Source organism: Melozone crissalis, unplaced genomic scaffold (assembly GCF_028551555.1).
Source record: "Melozone crissalis strain CALT ecotype California unplaced genomic scaffold, PUWL_Pcris_2 ptg000004l_1, whole genome shotgun sequence".
NCBI classification, from domain to species: Eukaryota; Metazoa; Chordata; class Aves; order Passeriformes; family Passerellidae; genus Melozone; species Melozone crissalis.
Genome location: NW_026535782.1, coordinates 44,902,352 through 44,926,835, shown reverse-complemented (window position 1 = coordinate 44,926,835; position 24,484 = coordinate 44,902,352). Strand labels below are relative to the sequence as shown.

The window sequence follows — 24,484 nt, the reverse complement described above, 5'->3', positions numbered from 1 at the left end:
GCCAAATGTTCTTTCCAGCAAAGACTGACAAACCCCAGATGAATTTTAGGTTAAATTGCTTGTAAATACTTGTCTTTTGCATGTGTTTTCAGCTGAGGTGGTTAAACAAAGGCTTTGCAGAGGTGTGTTCTGCCTCTTGTTTGGATGGGCTGCACACCTTCTGGATAGCTCTCCAGGCATCCACTACTTCCCATTGGGATTTTGGAAGGAAGTGATTAGCAAGCTGCTACTGAGATCTAGCTATACCCAAAAAAGAAAGAGGGAATCAGATTTTCCCAAGTGTTTTGCTCAGTGGTATCTCAGGGACTCTGTTGCTTCTCATTTATCACTGTAGTGATGGGGAATTTGAACTGGTATATTATTTTTATGATAGGATTTTAAAAAGACAAAAAGCAGGTGAGTTGACAAATAAAAATGTCCCACCATCACTAATCTTTATTGCGCTGATGATAAAATCTGTATTTGTTTTGCCTTGTCTGAAATCTGTTTCCTGCAGGCTTCATCTGGTGTAGAATATTCTGCTGAATCCGTGGTCGTGTTAAAGTCATTTATCACTGTCTCTTGGGTTTTCATTAAACTTCTCTTAAGAACAGAAGGGTGATGCATTTATGTTTATAGAAATAGCTGAAACCAAGGAACTGCTGTGACATCCAAGGCAAAATTTTCAAATTGTGTTATAATTAAAATCATCATGGTTTATACAATTACTAATTTCTGTTAAGTCCTCTGTGGCATGTTTGCATTCAAAGCATGACAGACAGGGGTTCTGCAAAGCACTTGGACTCTCCAGTCCCACCAGGCAGCTCCAGCAGTGAGAGATGTTGGGACCCTGCTCTGGCATTTGGTTCCCAGGTTCTGCCTCTGTCCCCAAACCTACAGGGTCCTCTTCTGTTTTCATATCTCTAAAGCTCAAAGTGTTGGATTGATTTAAGAAATAATGGTAAGGTCATGAAACAACTTGTGAGAAATAATCTCTTGTTTTGGGAATTTTGCATGAATTATATGTGTATTACTCCATATTTTATAAGCTGTCAATACAGATTCCTTTCTGTAGCAATGAATTATTTTCAGTCTTCTCTTTCCCTAGCAGACAACACAAGCTTTTCTTTGGCATTCTTCTTTATCTTCCCCTCCCCCACCCCCCAAAAAGATGAAAGAAAAGCAGAAGGCTTTGATAGATTTATTGCCTGTAAATCTATGAAAGGTGCTACTAAAAATCTCAGACTGAATGGCTGGGGTACCAGTGAGGATCCAGTTAAGAACCATGTCTGATGTGGTCAGTAAAGTTTTCTGCCTGTTTGATAGTTTTCCTAAAGCTCCAGCTCCTGGATTCCTGGGTTTTCTTGAGGACTTTTGCTCTGACATGCAAGAGAATGTGTTTTCTGTTTTTTCTTCTTAGAAGAAATAAGTTTGACAACATGACTAGAGCAGAGCATGTGCTGAAAGCTGTGGGAATAAAGCAGCAAATGAAAGAACTCCAGTTTTACTCATAAAAAAATTCTTTATTTTTAGGCCAATTTGGGGGCTTTTTGACATTTGGTTTTCCCAGTAATGAAATGTTTTAAAATGTCTTTGAGACTGTTAAACAGTTCAACTAAGCTACTTCATAACATTTCACTGCCCTTGAATATTTGTTCTGTATGATTTGAAATGTCTGTACTTTGGTTTTGGGGTTTTCCCCCCTTTCACTCTCCCGGGTAGGCTGTACAGTTTGGTGAGCTCTTTAATGAATACAGAGTGTGCTTTTGTCCTTGCAGTTTTCTTTTGAATTTTTTTTTTTTTTACAAGACACAGTTTTAAGAATTGAAATATTATACATCTGGATTTATTAAAGTCACAGTGATGGGTGAGGGGAGCATTTTATTTTAGGAGCACTTCATTTTCACCTCTGGATAGCCAAGTAATCTTTTAAATGCCCCCAAGGAGCAGAGCATGTGCCCTTCTGCTACTGAGGCCATCATCTGCCCATGTTTGAATGAGCCACCATGAAGCTCCCATTTTCAGAGTTTTCTTTTGAGAATTGGTTTGTTGATGAAACCTACTGAGGGAGCTGCTTATGTGGCATAGTGCTTCTCAAGTTGCTTTCTAAATGCCACTGAAACAAGCTTCTGTGGCATCACTAGTTTTACACAGGGATAAACAGGAGTGTGCATTGGTATTTTTGGAGGCCAGGCAGGGTTGAGCTTGTGGATTAAGTCCTCTGAGCTGTGGTTTTGTTGCAGGTACTGATACATCTGCTCCCGTTCAAGGCAGCAAATTGGAAGTAGTACACCTTAATTGTGTAAACTGAGAGGTCTAACCATACCCACTGGAGTCATGGAGGCCTGAGGAAAATGAATGCTCTAATATTAGTTAATTGCTTTGAAGATATATATTGAAATAAGAGTTCTAAGTATCTTGGTAAATATTGTTTCCTTTATTACAGCAATGTATCTCATTTTATGGGAGTCATTTGCAGTAGCACTCAGTTTGTAGTGCTAAAGCAAACCCATCAATGTGCTTTACGAACTCGAGGGCTGCTTTGTGCTGGTGGGTCCCCAAAGCCAGAGGATGCTCACCCACACGTGCAGCTGCACGAGCTGAACACCGAGCCCGTTTCCGAGCCTGGCTGCAGCCACAGCCCGCAAACCACACGGCACCTGCAGACGTCACGTGCGTCCCTCAGCGGGACAAGTTCTCATGGCCTGGGGTGGCTGCAAAGGCCTCCTGCAGCAATGAGCAATGCTCAGGGCAGTGCTGGTTTCTTTTCTCTTGGGCTGGCAGTGGTGTGTCTGTGTCATCAGCCTCCCTGCTGTTCCCTGGCCACCCTCACCGATTCCTGGCTGTAGACTGTGGCGTGTGGAGATTTGGTCAGCAGCCAAAAAAAACTAATGGAGGGAATTGAATAAAGAGCGGGTGTTGGCACAGGCGCAGCCGCACCGGTGGGGAGCTGTCGCTGGAACAGGATTTCCGCAGGCAGCTAGTTCACTGGTGGTGTCACCAGCTGAGTTCCAGCACAGCAGGCAGCTTGCAGGCCTGTGGGAGTCACCTTCCACATACAAAACTCTGGGGCCTGCCCAGCTTAGCGGCAGCTTTTGCAGCGTGTCCTGTGTGAATCTGCATTCAATATCAAAACAGGGTGTTAGCCAAACGATTTAGTTGTTACTAGTCAAGTATCTTGCACCTGGGCTGCAAGGTGGGACACCATGGGCTCCTAGTTCTGGGGGAAATGTGGTGGCTTAGGTGCTTGCAGGGGTTTGTGTGGCTGAGATGATGGGCTGCGCAAGCTGGGGCCTGGCAGGGCCTGAAGGCCTCATGGTCAGTAGATAAACTGCCATTATCCAGTTGACAGGAACATGTTTCCACCCAGTCTAGATTCATAGAATCACAGAATGGTTTGGGCTGGAAGGGACTTTGAAGGCCATTTATTCATACCCCCTGCAGTGAACAGAGACATCCTAAACTCAATCAGAATCCTTTGAGCCCCGTCCAGTCTGAACCCTGAATGTTTCCAGGGATGGGATGTCTGCCATCTCTCTGGGACATCTATGTCAGTGTTTTACCTCCCTCATTATAAACAAATTTTAGTAGTACATCTCTATTAACGTATTTCTGGTCTTTAGATGAGACATTAGCTTAGTTGTTATCCTTAATGATACATGCCTTCATTCAAAGAGGGTCTGCATGTTCTGGCTGTTTGCAGGATGCATAATCTGTCTCTGCAGTAGTATTACATATTTTGAATATCTCTCCTTGCTTGCTTCAGACTGATTTCTTGGTCAGTCTGCTTTTGAAGTACCTGAATTAAGGTGTGCTGCACAGTTAAAATGAAATGCAAACTGGTGTTTGTTTCAACAGAGCTGTCCTTACATGTTGCTGCCACACACCTCAGTGAGTAGCTGTTAACTCACGAAAGGTATGAGGATGGTAGATCATGTGAATGTTATTGCACACTCAGCTGTCAGTTCGTTCCCCAAAAGCGTGCAGAGTGGGTTAGTGTAAGGATTATTTCCCATCATTTATGGTTTTATTGTTTTCCTTCTCTACTACTGCTTGCATTAATCTTTTATGTCCTATCAGTAGACCAGAGTTCACGAGCTCCTTATCTCTCTTTCCTACATTATATTGGTCTGTACTGACTCTTGAGTTATGTGCCTAAGGACGTTTTAATCATACTTTAATGGCACATGAAAGCCATTCCTTCATCCTGCCTATTTCCCATGATTCTGAAGTCATCACAAGAATATTTTCCTCATTTTCTTCTGAGATCCTCAAGCACTGTCTGTAGCAGTCATATTTTACTTCACCCCCTGTCATGATGTGCCAACCCCAGAATGTATTGTTTGTTGTATGAACAATTCAGATTGTGAAGATAATGAGAAATGAGTTCAGGGCAGTTGGTGTTGACGTCTGCATCTTGTTTCCCTATCTCAGAATGTGCAGGGGAAAGCCATGCTGCTGGACTTGCCCTTTCTGAGTCAGATCTCTGAAACATTTTTTAGCTTAAGAACTCCAGTGGTGGCATTTCCAGGTGGCAGCTTTAAAACCAATCCATAGCCAAACACAAAGGACAGATCCTTAGTTCCTTTTTTCAACTGTCTCTGAAGAAGAAAAACTTGACTCAAAAGTTCCAGTTGTTCACATTCTGATCAGGGCAAAGTCAGGGTTTCTTGGGGATTCATAAATGTGAGCTGGTAGAATTTTTGCTCTTTATGGGGTTCAGGGGAGGTTAAAACTTGTATTCCCAGTGTGTGTAATTTTGAGCGCTGGTTTTGAAGGCTTTCAAACTGTTACATTGTCATTGCTTTTGCCATGTTTGTTACACTCATTGCTTTAAATCACTTGAGTTGGAGTTTTTTTTCCTTATCTGTTGGCCATAAAGTTTGTTCTGAATTCAAAGTTTCAAGTAGTGATTGCCTAAGCAGAGTGGGGAGAGAGCCTATGGTCGTAAGTCAGTACTGGTGGTGTGTTCACACAATTGATTTCAAAAACCAAATAGAAATGTGTCAAATTCCATAGCTAAGCTTAGTGGACAAAGTATTCCAGCTGAGTACTGAACAAAGATGAAACTGCCCAAGGAAGGAGCTTTAGACATTTGAAGTGAATACGTTTCACTGCTTTCCTGTGCCATGGAAATACCAAGGACAATTTCTATGTGGAAAAAGAAAAGATGCTCACTTTTTTTGTCAAAATTCCTCTGAATTAAATGCAATCTTTCGGTTCTCATACTGGCAGAATTGGGGAGGAGGGAGGTTGGTTCCACATCAGCTAGGGTTACAAGCAACTTTCTTACATGACAAACCATTTTGAGTGTCCACTAAATCCATTGTTAGTCATTTATAGAGACATGATTAACATGAAGAATTTGGACAAAAGAACTTTCTCATTATGCAAACCTTGCATCAGAAAAGATGACTTGTGTGCAACATATCTTTCACATGTTGCATCTGTGTAACATATCTATAATGGTGCAAGAGAAAATGATAGTTTCCTATTTAAAATGAACAGTTCAGCTTTGCCTGTGCATAGACTTGTTAGTAATTTTTGGTTTCTGAGTGCATTAAAACTTCATTTAAAAGACCACAGCAGTAAGAGAACTTGCATTGATTTACCTAATAAGGTATTTTCTTGCTGATGGGTTGGTGCTCTGCGCACCATGTTCAGAAGCCATCAGGTGCCTTTGGGGCAGCATCCTTGGCCCTGTACTGTGGCTTAGCCCTCACTCTTCTTTGAGGAGAAGAGTCAGACCCTATGGCCTGTTAACTTTTGAAGTGGAATGGAAGCACAGCTAAACAGGGGACAGGGCTCGTTGTTTGCATGTTGTCCTTTGGCTCCAGCAAAGAGCCACCAGGAGAGGGAGTGTATGTGGAGGCCCTCCAGGCATCTCTCTGCACAGCCAAGTCTACTCCTGTTCCAGCTCTTAGCAGCAAGAATTGCTTCTCTGGTTGCATATTTCTGAGCAAATGAGCTCAAAGTAAGTGACAATTTTTCAACAGTGAGAAGTCTAGATACCTGGATACAAATGCCTGCTTTGATTTCAGATTGTATGTGTGCATATATATATATATATATATATTTATGAAATCTGTTTAAATCTCCTAATGAAGCTCACAGATCACTCTTGTTGTTGTGTAGTAGTAGTGTGTTGTCCTCTCATGGCTAGAGACCACAAATCTGCAAACTATTTAAAATGCAAGGTTCTGCCTTTTCACTAGAACAGAAATAAAATAACTAATTACAAATTTATTGTATTTTATTGTATTTTCAGATTGGAAATTTAGTCTATTTTTGTTCCTTTTCCTTCTGATGTGCAGCTGAGGCAATGAAAACTTGCTTGTAGTGTTGTGCATTGCAATTAAATTTCATGGTGTGTTTTTATGCTTCAAAACAGTAGTTTTCATTGAATCCATGTCTTTCCCAAATAAAATGAACTTCATAATTCTCATGTAATTCCCTGTGCTTCATATAATTGCTAGTATTAAGAAATCTAAACCAGGGAGCATTTTGTTGTGTCTATCCTTAGAGAATGTGATTGGAATAGGTACAACTTCCGTTAGTTTAGGAGCTGTACCCACCTGCATGATGCCACAAAGACACGTTTGTTTGGGGACTGTACCTGAGTGAAGGAAATGGAGTTTATTGTTACTGGTTTAACAGTTAATTTTGGTGTCTTTCCTATCTAAGATTTTGACTTTAATCAATTTTGAAGCGTTATATTCAGTTTCTGTGTCCTTCATTGCATATAGTGCTGCTTAAGTCAGCCAATCAGTTATGTAATGCTGACCCACTGAAGCCCTGCCTGGAAGTTTCCAAACACTGTTTGGTTTCTTTCAGTCTGCTTCAAAGTGAGAAGGCCAGATAAAATCAGCAGATGTGTGATGTAGCTGGCAAGGCAATTACAGATACCTGCTGTATTGTTGTATGTCCCTGATTTCAGTTGCTTCTGATATGGTCCAGCAGTATTTAACTTTTTCTAGGGCACTCAGTTCCCCCAGAATAATTTAAAAATACTTTTTTTTTTTTTTTGGATTGGTGGGCTTTTTGTGTGTGGTGTGGGTTTTTTTTTTTTTGGTTTTTTTTTTTTATTTTTTTTTATTTATTTTTCTTTTTAGTTTCAGCAGAGTTGTCTCATTTGTTTCTAAGACCGAGGCTGTGGGAGCAGAACTGCTCTGTGGTTTGTTCCTCAGCCTGGTTTCGGTGCTTTAATATTTGGTGGAGCTGTGCTTGGAGGTGAAGCAGCTCCACAGAGCAGCCAAGGCACTGCTGAGGATTTGTCTCAGTCCCTGCAAGGGCACCAGTGGAAAGATGGGAGCCCACAGGGAATGGCATTCATTCAAAGCAGAGGATGGATAAGATGCGTCATGTCAAAGTCATGCTGGAAGCCACAGTGAACCACAAAGATAAAATATTGAACGTGTTTATTCATTAACTACTGTCTGTTCAGGGCTCTGGAGAAGGCTCTGACATAGAAATGGTCGTATATTCCTGTACTACAGGGTTTTTGGTGTTTGTTGGTCTGTGTTGATCTGTGAGATCCTAGGTGAAGCAGAGGAGAAGATTAATAATGCAAAGGTTCAAATCTTCAGATTTTGCATAAATGAAAACTGCATTTGAGAATAAATGTGCAGCCATTTCTCTATAGGAAAAGTAATAGAGGGCATAATTTTAAAAAATGTGCTAGCTATTTTAGGAGTAAAACTCTGTATTTTCGTGTAACATCCAGAATGTAGGGATGCTTACGCTACATGGATTAAAAGGAACTATTAGATGCCTGTAAAATAAGCTTAAGTCTTTTTTGGAAAAACCAGTAGCCATGTAATGAGCTCATGCACATGAACATGGTTAGTTTGTATTATAGCTGGGTAGGGAAGAGTGTGTCTATCAGCTCTATAAAACCTGAATTTAAAATGGGTTCAGCCAGGCAATCTGTAGGGCAAGTGATCATAAATGTGTGCTAGCAGCATAGTCTAACCTCTCTTCTTGTAAATTTTTTTCATAGTCTGTAATGATTTTGCCATATATATGCATGTATATAGGTTAGCCTTTACTGGTCAGAACTGATTTATTGTTGTGGGTGTCTATATATCAAAGGACTGAATGGTAAAACACGTGCTATTAACAGGCAGTTTCTATTTAGCAAGCCAAGAGGAATTTTGGAAGAATGTAAAGGTTACTTTTAGAAAGGACTGTCATCTGGCTGATATCCAGGGTTTCCAGTCAGTGAAAGTTTTAAGTGAGTATTTGGCTTTAAATACATGGCAAAGCCCTGCTGAAGCACATGCTGAAGTTTCTCCTTTCGTGAGGGAGGATGGGTACCTTGGTCCCATGCGGGTCCTGGCTATCAGTCACTGAGCTCAGGTGTTTACAGGTGGGGGCATCTCACCTGCTGGGGACACCCCATGTGATTCACCAAACCACACAGAGGCTGTGGGGCACGTCCTGCTGAGGCCTTGTAGGGAGTTCAGGAGATTGCCATAATCCTGCATGGTAAACTTTGTGGGTAGGTGGTTTTTATCCTGCTGTGATAATCTGTTTGCTAACTGCATCCTTAGCAGGGTGGGAGGGAATACAGTCAATTCTTGGAGTGATGGGATACTGCCCTAAAGCCAGTAAATACTAGCTTGTGTTTCTAAACCATCTTATCATTATTTACTTTCATTAAGCATGGGCTTTCATGGTGAGGGTGGAGTTGCTAATCTGATAGGATTTCCTTTCAACTGCTTGCACAGCTGATTAATTAGTTACACTTTTCTGTGGGCTCCACACACTCCAGCTTACCCAAAACTTATTCCCTGGGGGGCTAACATCCTGACCCCAAGTCAGTGAGAGTTCTGTCAGAACTGCCTGCATTTTCTTGGTGACGCATGGCAACATGCAGCCGTAGTACAATTTTGTTCACATATATTCATAGGTTATGGGGTTTCCTTGCAGCCCCTATGTGTCATGTGTTTTCAGGTCTGATGGCTTACCGACTGCAGACTTAACTAATTTTATTTATTTTATATTTATTTCATTAAAACACATACCTGGTTCCTTCCCAGAAACCTTTAGGACTGATGGTTTAGTTGTTCGAATAGAAGGATGGTGATGATTTTAGCAGCTTTGTGATGTTATGGTAACATTACCTGGGCCAGAGTCCAAGGTTTTGGCATTTGTGGAAGGTGACTTACAAAGCAAAGAGAAAGCACCCAGCTCTGCAGGAAGTGGTGTCATTCTCCCATCAACCAGTCACCTCACCCTTGAATGGTCAGGTGTTTTCACTAGTTGGAATTGCAAACCATCCTTATTCCTACTGTATATATCAGGTTTGCATCAGCTTTTGCATATGTAACTGGCTCCCAAGTCCAAGTGATTGCTCCATAGACCACAGGTGCTTTGTCACACTCACCTCAGTCCCATTTCCAGCTGCTTCCACCCGGGAAATGGGAAGGGTGAGGTTGGTAGCTACAATGGGAATGCCCCATGCTCAGTCTCAGCACTGTGTGTCTGTTCTGCTGTGTATTATTTATAGAGTTTTGGATAAGCTGATGGTGCTCCAAAGTGAAAGGGCTTTTTGGCAAGCAACTCCTGTAAAAAGCATACTAATCTTTGCAAATATTGAAGCAAATGGAAGAGGAGTTTTTTAGGGTTTTCAAAGTATTCTTGCCAAGTGTATGGTGGAGTACTAGTGCCACTGCTCAGAAACAGAAGCACGTGGTTTTGGAACTATGTGCCTGACCCTTGAAGACATCTGATGGCAAAAGGATGGTGGCACACAGAGAAAGCAATGGAAAAAATGCTCTTTTGGACCAGGCGTTTTGTGCTGCTTTACTCTAGCTGCAGTACCTGGAACATGAGCCTGTTTGGATTGTAGGTCTTGCAAAACCAGAAGATGACGTCCTTGTGTGGGATTACTCATTTGCAGTTTGATCCTCAGTCTGTCTTCTCCAGAAGCCCAAACCAGCATTGTTACAAGAAGCTCACTGCTCATACATGATAGAGCTTCTGGTGCCTTGTGTGTCAAACACTGGAGGAGACAGGGCTGGGTCAGGAGAGATGCTGTATCAGCACTGTGGGGCTCTCAGGCTGTGCCCATATCACAGTTCTGAAGGGGAAGGCTTCACTCCAGGCTGGGCATTTCAGGGGACCAGGTAATGAATGAAGGAAATTACAGGCTCTGGGAAAGTGTATTATAGCTATGAATCACTGAATCCTCTCTCATTCTGCTGTTATCAGCTGACAGGCCTTTGTCCGTAAAATAAAACCCATTAACGCATTCTTAGTCATTTTTGGTGACTCAAAGGCTTAGACCTTCTTTGAACTCTCAGTCTAAGAGGAACTTGTGCTTGTTTTTAGCCAAACCCATTTTTGCATGAGTTAGTACTCCTGCACATTCCCAGGGTCCCATTTCTACCAGAGCATATCCCTTTCCTCCTGGAGTTTGTGTCTTAGGTCTTGCTGCAAGAGCACTCTCATGATTCGACTGGGTGCCATCAAATCTGCATTTCTTCAAACTTTCTCACTTTCTGGTACTGCCAACACATTCATTGTGATCTTTTCTTCCATCAGGTTCCCCGTGACCTCTCAGCTTGTTCTTGGGTCACCACACTGAGGGCTGAATGTGTTATATTTATTTGCATGTAGCAAAGATGGTACTGGCAGTTTAAATTGTTTTCCCCTTTTTTTTTGTATCTGAATGCCTCCTATCAAAAAGACAAAACCTTTTCCCCAGACATCGTGAGTTCTAGGGCAGCATAGTTTAGATCAGGGTAATCTCAAGCTGATGGGTGCTCAACATGAAATTAATGCACTATGTCAGCTCTAACATCTCCCTGCCAAAAAAATCACAACTCTCACTGGAACTTTTGTGGTCACTGTGACAGTGGAACAGCGGGATTGAGCAGAGTGCTGGTGTGCAATTTCCCTGTTCCAAAGTTGATAAAATGCCCCTTTGTGGCCAACAGGGAGAGAGCAATAGTGAAAATCACAGGGAGGTGAAGGCACGGGGTGCCTGTCAGTGCCCTCACTGCGGCATCAGCTGCCCCTCACTGTGCTGTCATCCCACGTGTTGGCTGTCCAGCCTGTGGATGCACACGGGAAAACAGCATCTTCAGCAGTACCACAAAGACTGCTTTAGGAAAGTGGGGCAAGGCTTTGGGGATAAGCATGGGGAGATGGATCTCCATTACTTCCCTCATGGACTGGCTTGCTCCATGTTTACTGCTTTTGTAGTTGTCTCTGTAGTGGTTTTGAGAATTTTGAAGTTTAGCAATTCAGTTTGGCAAGACTTAAGGTTTTCTTTTCCCTATATCCTCATAAAAATAAATTTAGAGCTATAGTTGGTGATATGGGAGCTAAGTTTCTATGTTTAGGGGGATTTAATTTTCTGATTCTTCTTTGTTTTGTAATATATAGCCTGAACAATGAAATCCATCCCACGTTCCACTTGGTTGTGCACCACTTAACTGCTTGGTGCTAGCAGAATATATCCTAATTTATTTGAATTGTTGTTACTTCTATGCCATTTTAAGCAGCAGTGATTGCCACTCATTATCATTAGGCAAAAACTATTGCCTTTAGAGGGATCCTAATAGGGAGGACATCCCAGTTAAGTAAAATGTGCTCTGCTAAGGAACTTTGTTACAAGAAAAGATGTCACCATCGCAATTTGTAATATAATTCTATTATCTTGTCTTCCTGTAGCATCTGCTCTGGTATCTGACAGAGAGGTGCTCTCTGCTTTGGTTGATTTAGTTAGGCTCTCAGTTCTGTAATTTTTAAGCATTATTCATTTGCTCTTCTCCTGTTTTTTCCAGGAGAGATTGAGTGATGTCCTGTGGTTAAAGTGTGTTAACTAGAGGCCTTATGGTCTTTTCCTGGTTTTCTCTGACACACTTTATTTCACCTTGAATCAGTTACTAAACTCTCCTATGCTTCACTTTCTCTTCTTTTGTTGCACTTTCTCTGTATATTAGATATGAATATTACCTTACCTGCATAATGCCAGCATCTTGAGGTGAAGTACAGAGCTTTGTAATGCCTTTTCATGTCGTTGGGGTGTTAAAGACACACAAAGGCAGTGTCCCTTTAGTCTCCTGATTCCTGTTCCTGCTCCACCCTTCCTCATTTGGGCTGCTCTGCCTACTGTAAGACTCCAGTTCTGGAAACTTGATCTCACCACCTAGCTTTCCCAAGTGCTTTGCATTTTCTCCATGCAAAGCCACTCCTTGTTATTTAACTGGGTTGGAATGTGTGGAAAGAAGACACTTTGCTCTTCTTGCCTTGAATGGTTTCCAGGACGTCTGTTAGCTGAAAGCAGTGGCTGATATGATTCGCTTTAAAGTTTTCCCCATGCTCTCATTTCTGTAAGGAGAATGTTTTCCTTCTGCCTTGCCCATCAGGTGGACAAGCCGAGCCTGGGAATGATGGCAGGTTGTTTAAAACAATGGAGACCATAGGGTTTCTTTCCAGGTGTGAGCTTGGCCTGTAGTAGTTTGTGTCACTTTACATTCGCCAGCTCCTGTGCACCTGGTGTGAGGGAGCTGAGCTCAGGGTGCTGCTGATCCCATATCATCCCTCCCAATGGCCGAGCACCTGGCTGGTGCCCTCCTCATGTCCTCCTGGTGGCCACGACTGCAGGGTGTGGGGCTGGGAGAGTGTGCTGCATGTTGGAATACCAGCCAAGAGGGGTTTGCACCCAGCCAAGTATTTTGCTGTTGCAAAGGCAGCTGGCAGTACCTTTGACCCTTTTATTTTTTTCCCATTAACCTTTATATAGATGTCAGGAATGGTCTCTGGTGCTGGAAAGTATTTTAGTACATGAGCTTGTGGAAGAAAAGGGGTTGTTTTTTGTTGGTCGTGGCGGGGTTTTTTGCGGGTTTTTTTGTGGTTTTTATGGTGTTTGGTTTTTGTTTTGTTCTGTTTTTGGGTTTTTTTGTGTGGTTTTTTTTTCTTTTTTGTTTGTGGTGGGCGTTTTTTGTGGGGTTTTTTTTGTTTGTTTGGTTTTGGGGTTTTTTTTTGCTTTTTTGGGTTTTTTGTGGTTTTTGTTTGTTTGTTTGTTTTTGTTTTGTTTTGTTTTAATTGATGTTTTGCAAGCTCTTGAACTTCTCATGATTATGGCAGAAGACTGGTCTTAAAGACTTTCTGGTCCTGTGTTCCCATGTAATAAAATTTATAAATTGTGATGACTGAGGGGATTTTCTACTCCTGAAGGTAGTCCTCCTGGGTAAGGTTAGCATTTACTTGAGCAATGTAATATGCAACACCACGTATTGGGGACAGCTCAGGGTTAACTACCGTTTTCAGGCTCATTTTGTATAGCAATTTGCCTTATATCTATCTTGCACACTTAAATTCTATAAGCTCTTAGTAGGATCCAGCTATTCCTTGCAGTGGGAGTATTAACTCTTCTCCAGATATATACATTTGCTTAAGATGTAATAGATAAAGAGGGAGGTAAAAGATTATTTGAATTACTTTCTCTTGAAATTAGTAGCACTTAAAGAAAAATAACAAGAGAGCAGCAAAGCATTCATGTTTCTATTCAGACTCTAAATTGGTATAAAGAAGTCTGGCAATCTTTCCAAAGGAATGAATGGTGTAATGTGAAAAAAGTATTTTTGGTGTTTACAGCACTTATGTTTTTAGTGACAGCAAACACATTTGTATTAGGTATCTGCTAGATTACTCAGCCATAGGTCAATTTGAATCACATTGTTCAGTGGGCGTTTTTATTAATTTAATGCCATTGAAAAATTGTGTTGTTTAGAGCATGGGATTTGAATACTAAAGGAGAGGGAGGAGGCAAAGAATTTGAGATTTGGATGACATTAGATATTGCTGACCCATAAATATAGGCAGGGCACACTTCTCACTTGCCTTGTTCTATCCCTTTATGTACAGATATATATATATATATATATATATATATATATATATATAAAAAAATTCAGCAATAGTTGAGGTACGGGCACCATAGGTGCCATCACTTCAGGAATTGTTTGGGCAAGAGCTGGTATACAAGTGCTCTAAGTAGAGCTTAGATTTTCAAAAATGTTTTTTTAAATGAGTCCTCTGTATTTAGGTGAAGTTTGGTCTACAACCCCTGTATTTCTCCTGCTCTGAAAAGCTGTAAGAGGTCACACAGTGGCTGCTGTGTCTTGTGTTGGGGTTGCTCTTGGCTCTCAGGTCCTTCAGGCTGTTTTGCTGGGGAGACACTGAGGAGCTCTGTTGGGACTGCTGCTGGGCACCGAGTTTGGGATATTTGTGTGATGCACTCAATGCTGCAAGGACAGCATTGGTCAGCTCTGTGGCAAGCTCTGAAAGAAGTATGCAGGAAAGCATGTATTTTTGTGCCAAAATCTGCTTTGCGGTGCAGGGTGGTGCATCAGCTAAGCCCAAGAGGTGGGAATGTGCATGGGGAAGCTGGAAGAATTAACCGGTGCCCCAATCTCTGGATGAGTTTGCATGAAGGTTTAAAATAACTGCTCCTTTTATATAAAAAGTCTGGACACCTTCATTTTGTGCAGTACTTGGTTTGGGATTTTTAAGTCCTTAGGGATTGAGCTCTGGCTTGTGCTTTAGCTGGGCCCAGAAGGCAGGGAAATGTGAAATGTATTAATTGTGCATCAGATTTTCTCTATGATGTTGCTTTTTCTCTTGAGATTTGGTGGGGGGAGCATTAGGAGCTTATCACTGTCATTTTTTTGGCCTCCTGCTGATTTTAAAATGTATGATTTCTCTTCAGTCTTTCACCTGCAGATTGCAGGATACTCTGAGGCCCAGGGCAAAGTGAATACAGCAGTGTTGGGTATGGCCCATGCAGTCAAGTCCTGGGCAGATCCATGCCCCAGGGAGGGTGCAGAGACAAGGGGAAGCACCAAAAGAGGGGACAAAACCCAAATACACGGAGTGCTTTGGCCGTCCTGCCTTGCTGCAGCACTTCCCAGCAGCTGGGCTGTGGCTGGTGCATTGCTGGGTGGCACGGAGCAGACAGGGATGCGCGATGGAGGCTGGCCCGGGATTCATCGGGCAGCTGCTGACTGCTTCACTGCCATTCCAGCGAATGAAGAAGGCAGGAAGAGAGCTAAAATCATGGGCAAAGAAGAGCACAGGCTTGAGTAACCATGCTGGAAGGGAGGACATTGAACAGTGCCAGTTGAGAGAAAAGGCAGGTACCACTGTTCATATCTGAAGATACTGCACAGAAATCTTTAGTGTGGAATGACAGATAGAATTGGCACTGACAGCCAGAAAAGGAATGGGGAAAAACTCCTGGTTTTCAGGCCTTTGGAAACTTGAGGTCCTCACCTTCAGTACACAATAAGGCTGAAAAAGCAAGTGAATAATACCAATTGGCAGAGAATGAAAATAAGGAAGTTGAACTGTAGCCAAACCAGTGAAAGATGATGGTGGCCTTTTAGCATTTTCTATCTATAAAAAAAGATATTTATAATCACAAAGTGTTTGTATTTTTCTCCTCCCCTTCAGTGCTCTCTTCTTCCTTGCTGTTGCCTTTCATCAGAAAATTTGAGCTGTACATCAAACACTGATAAAAAGAGAGGGAGTTTTTATTCTAAAAAGCATTTTACTTGCTTTAATATTTTTGGGGGAAACAGTTGAAGCTAGAAGATTGGCTGAGTTGCATGCCCAAGCCATACAATTCATTTTCTCCATGCTTGTGAAAACGAGATTTGATCCAGCAAAATTATGAGTTACAAACAAATCTTCCATCACCCCACTGGTCACTCGCTCTGGTCAATTATAGTTTTGATATAAGAATCAGATGTTTGGCTATTGTGTGTCTCTGCTAATCTCCAGCCCAAGTGTAACCCTTTGGCATGACACATCCTATAATTTGTTAAGTTTTCTAACAATAGCTCATTTTGCATTTCATTGGTGCTTTTCTCTCCAAGAGCCTAAGAATATGCTTCCCTCACTAAAGACAAGAGTAATTAATCATTAGGGCTGTTTGTAAGGAAAAGGCCTAGTTGTGGGAACAGAATCATAGGCAAAGTAGAGAATAAAATTTTTATATCCCACTGCATCAATCACTTGGAGAAATATCTTCTGTATATAATTAATAGTTTTAAACCATTTGAATTTTATTTGTATAGTTATCTTAAAACAGTATTTTTTTTCTCTGCACTTAAGGTGTGTTTTTGTAGAAAAATTATCCAATTCATTTTTTAAAGATGCCATAAAGCTGATTGTGCTCTATTTCTTGTTTTTAGAAATCTCTTAGAATATTAGATCATTTTTACATCTGTTTTCTGCAGGGAAGACTCTTCCAATTTGGTCTTAATTTCTATCCATTAAAATGATAAAGAAGAATCTAAAAAAAATGAGAGAGAATACTTACTAAAATATGCAGGCGAGCCTGCATTTTAAATGCAGGTGTTGTACTTCCCAAGCTCTGTACATCCACGGAATATAAATGCTGATCAGTGCACCAAGTGTTTATGAGAGTCAGCCACTGAGTGATGGCAGGAAAATAGGAAGAGCTTGTTTGATACGCTGTTGTTGCTTTTATTCCCTTACCTCTTGGCTTTGAATTGTTCCCTCCCCAGTGCTGTGTCAGGTGCCCTGCTCTTTTCTCTCCAGGGCACTTTCTTACGAGCTGTGTTACTCTCTCATGACCTTCTACACATTCATGGCGTTGTTACAAGCCTGGACCAGGGCCAGGGGCTGGGAATTACGTGTTCCTGCTCATCCATCTCCAGGATTCGAACAGGCTGTTGGGGGTTTTAGTCTTGTGCCACTGCTGCATGCAGAGGGTGATCCTAGTTTAGGCTGCTGTCTCAAGGCCGTGGTGGACAAGACCTTTGGTCTTGGTTTTCCCAGGGTAAACCCCTGCTTTTTTCTTTGGAATGGGCTCATTGAACCTGTGTCACCTCTCTCCTCCCAGGATGGATGTTTTTAGGTCCATGCTGCAAATATAACTTGCAGACTCAATTGGTTGCAGGGAGGAGATAGATGTGGGGAGGGGAATCCAAAGTGGTTTGGTGAAGCTAACAAGATCTCTGAGAAGCATTTCCTTTCAGGTGCATTTCCTGAACCTGCAGTGGTCCAACCGTTGACAGTTCTATCAATCTACTGACAGAATTATTGGTCATTACAGTTGGGTGTCATATATTTACTGAGCTCGGAAACGAAGCAAATTCTTCCCTTGAAGAAAAACATTAAATATGTACCTCTTCCTTAATGGGTTTTGCAAAGTCTGCTTGGCCCATAACGGCAGAACCTACACTGTATTTAAAGAAAGGAGTAGTAAAAGCTAATGGAAAAAATAAATTTCCTACTCTAGCTTGTTTTCAAAGGTAATATTTGTAGATGAAATGATATTTAATCATCATAAAGAGGTACAATTCCACTGCCTCCAGTGGCTCTCCACCTGTATATGACCCAGAGGGATTAGGAAGGTGATGCTGTGAAAAGCATAGCCAGACCTGACTGTACACAGAGCCTGGAAGGGAGGAGAGCCTGCTCTCCAAGCTGGACCAATGCAGCTGTTGTCCAAGGCTGGTAATGCAGTGTTTGCTCTTGTAAATACATTCTGATTTTTAGCATGACAATGATTTTGGTGAATAAATAGATGCCCTCCATCTATTCCTGAGGGTTTACATGTCATGGCAGAAAGTGACTTTTGTGCCTGAATGAATGTGTATGTAAATCATTTTATGTCAGTAGCTTTATTTTTGCCCTGCACCATAAAAATTCACTGCTCTAAGGGCTTCTGCATAATGGGCTTTTGAAGCCCAAGCAGTTCAATTGCTGGAAGCTGTATTTACAAAAGAAATTCAATCAGCCGTCAATGACACTTACAGCATCTTGATGCTGTCCCTTATTTTGGCAATTGACAGTGAAATCCCCTTGCAGGAGAAAGCTGTAAATATGTTGTCTGTCTCCTATATAATTTGAAAGCCAATCTTTAGGAATTCTGAGATACCATTAGGTACCATTTTCTAATAATTTTGTGTAGGTTTAGAGTAGTTTCTTGGAGGCTTCTTTGAAACTTTCTTGAACTCCGCCTTGAGCAGTCCTCCTAGGTTTTTCTGTAAGAATTATCCCGAGATGACATTGTAATCAGCTTGAAGATATTCAGAAGGGCTAACAAGGGCCACTTCTGCATGAGTCTTCGGTGACATTGTGTTACAGATGTTGGTTGTCTTCCAGCTCTGCACATGCAAGCTGTGTCTTGGAATGTCCCCAAAACAATGTGGTGGTGGCAGCAAAGTTACCATACTAGCTGAAATTATATTTGGCTTCTCCTTTCTTTTTATCCAACGTAGGTGTTCTCTGCCTGCCAGACAGCTTGAACCTTCACAAGGACCAGCAAAGGTCAAACAAGCCCGGGGAGGTGCAGATGTTCAGCCAGTCAGAGCTGAGGACCATCGAACAGTCTCTGCTTGCCACACGTGTGGGGAGCATCGCTGAGCTCAGTAAGTACCAGGCTGTTGAACATGTTTGGATTTCTTTCCTTGAAGTAAAGCAAAGCTAAGTGCATTGCCCGGTTCTGCTGAGGAGAGATGAGGGGGCTGCATAATGTTGGAGATGTTGGGCAGATCTAGCTGTGTTCATGCTCCATTGTTAGTTCATGAAGCTGAAACTATAGGAGGAAAGAAGTGTTGTGCAGACTTGTAGCAATGCCTATGGCTTGTTTGCATACATTGCTCTCAGTTTTAAAGGTGAAAGATGCTTTATTCCATCTTCCCTGTGTTGTATTTGAGAGTACCTCTCAGCCTGGCCAGATTTGCAAGTGTCTCTTGTATTGATATCCTGTCTCATTTCAGTGGAATGTCTGTTTTATGATGGGCAGGCAGAAAGCTGAAGGCTGCAAAAAGTAAAGGAAATGTTGTCACATCTTTAAGGCAGATCTACTTCATTCTTTGTTAGAGAAGATCCCTTTACCTGCCTTTCCTTCTCCAGCCCTACAACTCTAACCTGCAGCAGAGGAATTCACTCCTGAAAGAATAATTGTTTGCTATTAATCAAATAACTTTTTGAGAAATACGGGAATCTGTGATACTTGTCAAAATTTGAAAACTTGGCTTTTGGCACTAATAAATGGTAGGAAGCAAAGGTCATATGCATCCTTATGTGACATGGAGGTAAAATTACCAGAAGTGCTTTATTTAAACTTCTTTTTTCTTAAGAGAGAAGCATTCCAATCACATGTTTGTGGTCTAGTTAGATACAGGAAGCTATGTGTGGGAAAACAGAATCATTCAGACAAAAAAAGTGGGGTTTTTTTCCTGAGGTTTGTGAGAAATACTATCAACTATTTTTTTCCTGAGGTCTGTTACGAAATTTTGGGGAGAAATTGAAAATACTCAAATCCATGAAGATATAGCCTACCCAACTTACTGCTGTTCTTATTGATGAATTGTGTGTGCATTTTTTGAAACTTCCTGTATCAATGGGAGTCTCCTCTGTAGCTCCATCCTATCATCATAGTTCAGCTCCTCCTGTTCATGGGCCATGATGTGGATGCACCAAGGATGTTTGTCTACAAGACACAGGGTGAATTTCTGCTTTCAGCTTGCTAATTTTAGTTTGCTCTGGTGCCAAGAGCCTTAGTGTGAAGTGTTGCTCCGTCTCTGGAATCAGGTGTTTGGTGTTATTCAAATGAAGTAATTTATGCTCATTTATTTCACGTGCATGAAACCCACAACAGTACTGTCTGTGTGCCAACTAAATTATGCATGATACAGCTCTCTTTCTTACAGTTCATATGGTTGGGGTTTAATATATGAGTAATTTGTGGTATTTCATGATGGGTGAGGTTTTTATTCTGGATTTTTTTGGACCTTTGTACTCAACCCAAAAAGCCAGACTTCTTAGATAGAGCACCTCATCCCATATTACAGTTTGAACTCTATCACCTCTAAGTGTCCTACCTTAGATTCAAATGCTTGGTTGGTACATCTGTTGACTGCAAACAGAGGCAAAACACTCTTCAGGGTGGCCAGGTAGAAGAACAGAGCACTCCAGTGGGAGTTGGATGCAGCTGTCAGAGAGGTTGGCACATCCAGCAGGCTGGTAGCCCTCCAAAAAGCCCTGTGGCCAGCTCGAGGGATCCTCCCTGGCTGCTGCAAGCAGATGCATGTCAGGGAAGCAGCAGTGGGAGGAGCAGTAACTGGCAAAGCTTGCAAGGCTTGATATGCTCAGTTGGGTAGAAATCACTGCTGTAGAGCAGTGCCGGTGCAGAGTTCAAAACTGAGCTGTGAAATGTGGAAGGAGTTGCAGCATGTTGGTGGGCAAAATGCTCGTGAGTTTTGAGGAAAAATCATGAAGTGGGAGGAGAATGGAGCAGTGGGGGGATACAAGTAGGTTTGCTCTTTGTTCAGTGCTTGTGTGTCTGTCTCTGGCATCAGCAGTGAGCCAGAGGTCACAGCAAAGCCTCTGCCATGGAGGTGGGTGGGGAACCACAGCATGGGGCAAAAGTACAGAGCAGTGGAGAGGAGATGGCAAGATCACCTGGGAATCATAAAAGCATGAAGGCAGAAGGCAAAGGAGGATTTATTATTGCCCTGGTGGTGTGAGGGGAATGGACATTGTGGAGAAGAAAGAGGATATGGCAGGCAGTGCCATGGAGAAAGTGAGATATGAGGGAAAGATTGAATAGGGAAAAGTGCCTGCTTTTGAGGGAGTGAATAAAGGTGATGAGGGAGACTCTCTGGATAGGAGGGAATTAAGAGGATAGCACTTGAGAAGAAGATCATGAGGAGGGAGGAGGAGATGGCAACCAGAAGTGGATGACAAGGACAGAAACTCGGCTTGTGGACCAGCAGAGGAAGTAGTCCCCAGGCATGTGTCTGCATTTTCCCACCAGCTTGCAATATCCCAGGAACCAGGATTTTATTTCTGTTCACTTCAAAAGAGCACAAAAACAAGGGCAAGACTAATCTTGTAATAAAGCAATTTAATTTTATCTCAGGAAAAAAATATTTAAAAAAGCAATTCTAATTGAATGAGATTTCCTATAGTTTATTGACATGAATAATTAAAGTATTGTAAGTACACAGAATAACTGGAATTAACAAGTGTCTGTGTGCAGAGGAAAGGCTTCCCTTCGTCTCAGTTATACCCAGCATCCTTGCATGGAGCAATGTGACCAGCTGCTGAGCTGCTGGAGGCTTTGAGACCAGGGAATCAAATCTGTCCCATGGAAGACAACAGCTTGCAAATGAGACCTGTGTTCTGCCCAGCACCTGTATTTCTGCTCACATCTTCTAATTTCTTTACAGACTGTCCTAGGTGAAGAAAAGATTCACAGGGTAAAAAGCCTTGTATCATATGGTACCTTTACCTTGCCCTACCTATGATGGTCCTTGTGTGTCTGCACCCTTTGTTTTTTCATGTATTGTCAGTGTGTTAGAAAAGACCATTCAGGTAAGCTGGGTCTCCCTGGGTGTGACAGAAGGTAGGAGAAAACTGAGGAAAGGTGGGATGGCAGATACAACCAGATGGGGAGGGCAGCACCATCTGGTGATGCTGCCATTGAAGAGTCCTCCTAGTCAGACAGGTGCAACAGGACTCGTGGATGCTGCCCTGGTCCTGCCAAATCCTGCTCGCCTGGTGCTTCTGCTCTCATCTCCAGGCTCAGCAGGCAGCAGGCATTGGTCCTCACTGGGACCCGGCCTGGCTGGCAGTGGCCAGGTGAGGCAGTGCCACTGGCCATGGGGCTCTCTCCAGAAAATAGGAACAAGAGGTAATGTTGCTGACTTAGGGGGGAAAAAAAAGGGAGGTTTTGTCTCCAGGACTTCGGAGGAGAATGTAAATAGACACCTAATTCTGCACCACAATTACAGCAGTAATGCATGATTCCAAGGCAAAGGCTTAAAAAATTAATGTGAAACCTTATTCATTAAAATATAATGAACATGGCAGAAAGTTAAGGAACAACAATAAATCTGGTCTATATTATATTGGCATTTAGTATTCAGCAATTGTAATTGCCTACTACGGTGTGTTTTAAAATAACGTAATTTCATTTGAAGTGCTTATTATATAGACAACATTGGGAAGAACTGAAGCACAGCAAAAAATAATAGGATTTTAAACAGTAGTCTGACAGTATTTCACTGTTGAATCTTAGAGAAAATATTTCACAGGACTTTTGTTTTTCTTTTTATTCCCCCTATTTTTTTTTCCTTGAAGATTCCTGTATTTGTAGACCTGACCTAGCAGAGAAAGGGAGTAGATCTGTTTGGGTTTTTTTCAGAAAGTTTTTGGGATTTTCTAGTACATCTCTTTCATTTCTTCCCTTTCAGATGTAAAAAAAAATAAGTAGACTGAGTAGTAAAAAGACAGGAACATTAGGGAGAGCTTTTGCTGTGGAGAAATCCCATGATACTGCATTTTGACCTTTGAATATTTTTCCTAACTTCTTTATATGCATGTTTGCAATCCACAAAAATTTATGTTATATTTGACTGCATAATGCTCCAAGACATCTATTCATCATCCATCTAAAAATACTGCTGCTGGCTTGGAGACCAAATGCAGAAGGAATAAGGCTCATAACTGAAGGTCATTGCTGTTTTTAGGGTGAAGGAGGACCCTCTTTCTCTTGAGTGTGCACACAGCTGCTGAGAAGGCAGAGCAGAGCCTTAAAGTGCATTGGGCACCAATCCTGGCCCCAAGAAATAGTTGTCCTTCACTGCCTTGGGGTAAAGACTGTCAAGGTGTTAGTATCTGACGTGGGACAACCACCCTGTGCTGACGTGTGTTTGTAGGGCTGCAGATGGCTGTGTGTCTCAAGCAGCACGGGGAGATAAACCGTGGCTTAGGGTGTCATCCAAAACATCTCTTAGTGTATGTCTTCAGGTTAGAGCAAAAAACTGTTAGGGGCTTGTTTTGGGTGCAAAGATGGCCAGTCTCCTATGGCTTTCCTGCGTGAGAAGTTTGCCACGTAGACTTGTGCAAACCTCAGTGATTGGTGCTGGTATCACTCTAAGTGTTAACCACAATGAATAATCATTTTCATTTTAAACTGTGATAATCTGAAGATATGATTTAACACTGCTAGTATCAGAGGTTTTTTGCTTTTGAATGGTGTTTAACTTAGAGCAGTCCCTAGATGTGATGTTCAGACTGGTATTTCCTTCCTGTCACCACTCAGGTCTCAGCAAGGTTCTCCTTTTTGTCATTGGAAAAATGCCATCCTCTATCCCCTTTTCTCATTACCCAGCATCATCTTTTTGCATCCACAGTGCTGAATGTATATATTTCCAAAATAAAAGCCTCACAGTGGATCTTGGCACCCTTTTAGGGATGAAAGGAAGGGTTACTGCTCAAGTGTAAGTAGGAATGTGATTGCACATACTGATACTGTTTTTCATTTCTCCTCGAAGCCTCAGCTGAGGAGATGATGAAAGTCTGCATCCCCTCCCTTGCCTTTTCATCTAGTCTCAATCCTCTGCAGCCAACAGGAGGGAGCACTGCAGGAGTCATACAAATGGATTCATGTGCTTCAAAGAAGAGGTTAAACCTAGGCTTAGAAGCAAATGCCAGGGTAAAGGTGCTTGCTGGAAGGGTGGCATCTGAAGGGGTGTTGTCACAGGAATGTCTGCTAATTTACTGCCATAACAAAAGCCCTGTTTGTCAGATGTATTTCTCAGACTAAGCAGCATTTGTAGAGTAAGACCTAGCTTATTCCCTGTGAATGGTTTGGTTCATGGAGCACAGTGCTGAGCTAAGCAGAGGTACTAGCCCAGACCTGCCATTCAGATGGAAGTGCTCCCTTCAGTATAGTGTTTGGCCACAGACTGACAGCCTGTGTATCACTTCTCCAGATACAGTGATGCTTTTCCTGGTTTTCAAGGGCCCTCCACTGGATTATTGCCCAAGGTCTCTAGGTCCTCACTCACCCACTTTCTGGGTGTCTAATTAGCAACTCCTCCTTGCTGATATCCACACATCATCCAGTCTGTGTGTAAAAGTTAGAAGTTGTTGAGATATTTCTCAACAGAGAAAGCCCCCCCCCCTGCCCAGCAGAGAATAGAAAGCAGATGAATGCAGTGCTTCAGTGGTTAAATGGTAGGTATTTTCTTGGCTCTGTAAGGGCTGCCTGGTTGCACGCTTCCGTAGCTGCTACCCCCTTCTCCTTGCTGCCCTCTCTGAGTGAGGGACTACAGCCTCCATTCACTGTCTGCATCTGTGTACAGGAGGGGTTGTGGGTTGCTTAATAGTCCCAAACAACATCTTGCTTTTCTTCTCTTCCCCCTGATACCCACTGTCATCAGCCATAAAATAATACATTTATTTATCAGGTGAGATGAAGTGTGAGAGAGGATGATTTGAAAATACCAGGTTACACCCTACTTTGACTTCCCTGTTGACCAAGGGAGTGGATTTCTGTCTTGGGTGGCAAGGGCAGATTATCTTGTTGCTCGTCTGGATCCTGAGCACCTCTGGGAGTTCTCTGTCTGCCTCCATGGGTGAGACTCAGCCACCATTGCCTTTCCTGGGGACAAGCCCAGGGTGGTTTTGTTCCTCCAGGGCTTCCACCTCTTGTGTTTAA

The 24,484-nt window shown here is 42.3% G+C and overlaps 1 protein-coding gene across 2 annotated transcripts in view; it reads left to right on the top strand.

Moving 5' to 3' along the window:
• The window catches only part of ABTB3 (ankyrin repeat and BTB domain containing 3), a 162,758-nt gene that overhangs the window by 74,461 nt on the left and 63,813 nt on the right, over nucleotides 1–24,484 (top strand). For both annotated transcript variants that reach the window (XM_054272957.1, XM_054272949.1), the window contains exon 2: nucleotides 18,249–18,398. In XM_054272957.1, coding sequence (XP_054128932.1) covers nucleotides 18,249–18,398 — 150 coding nt within the window. The remainder of the gene's footprint in view (nucleotides 1–18,248; nucleotides 18,399–24,484) is intronic.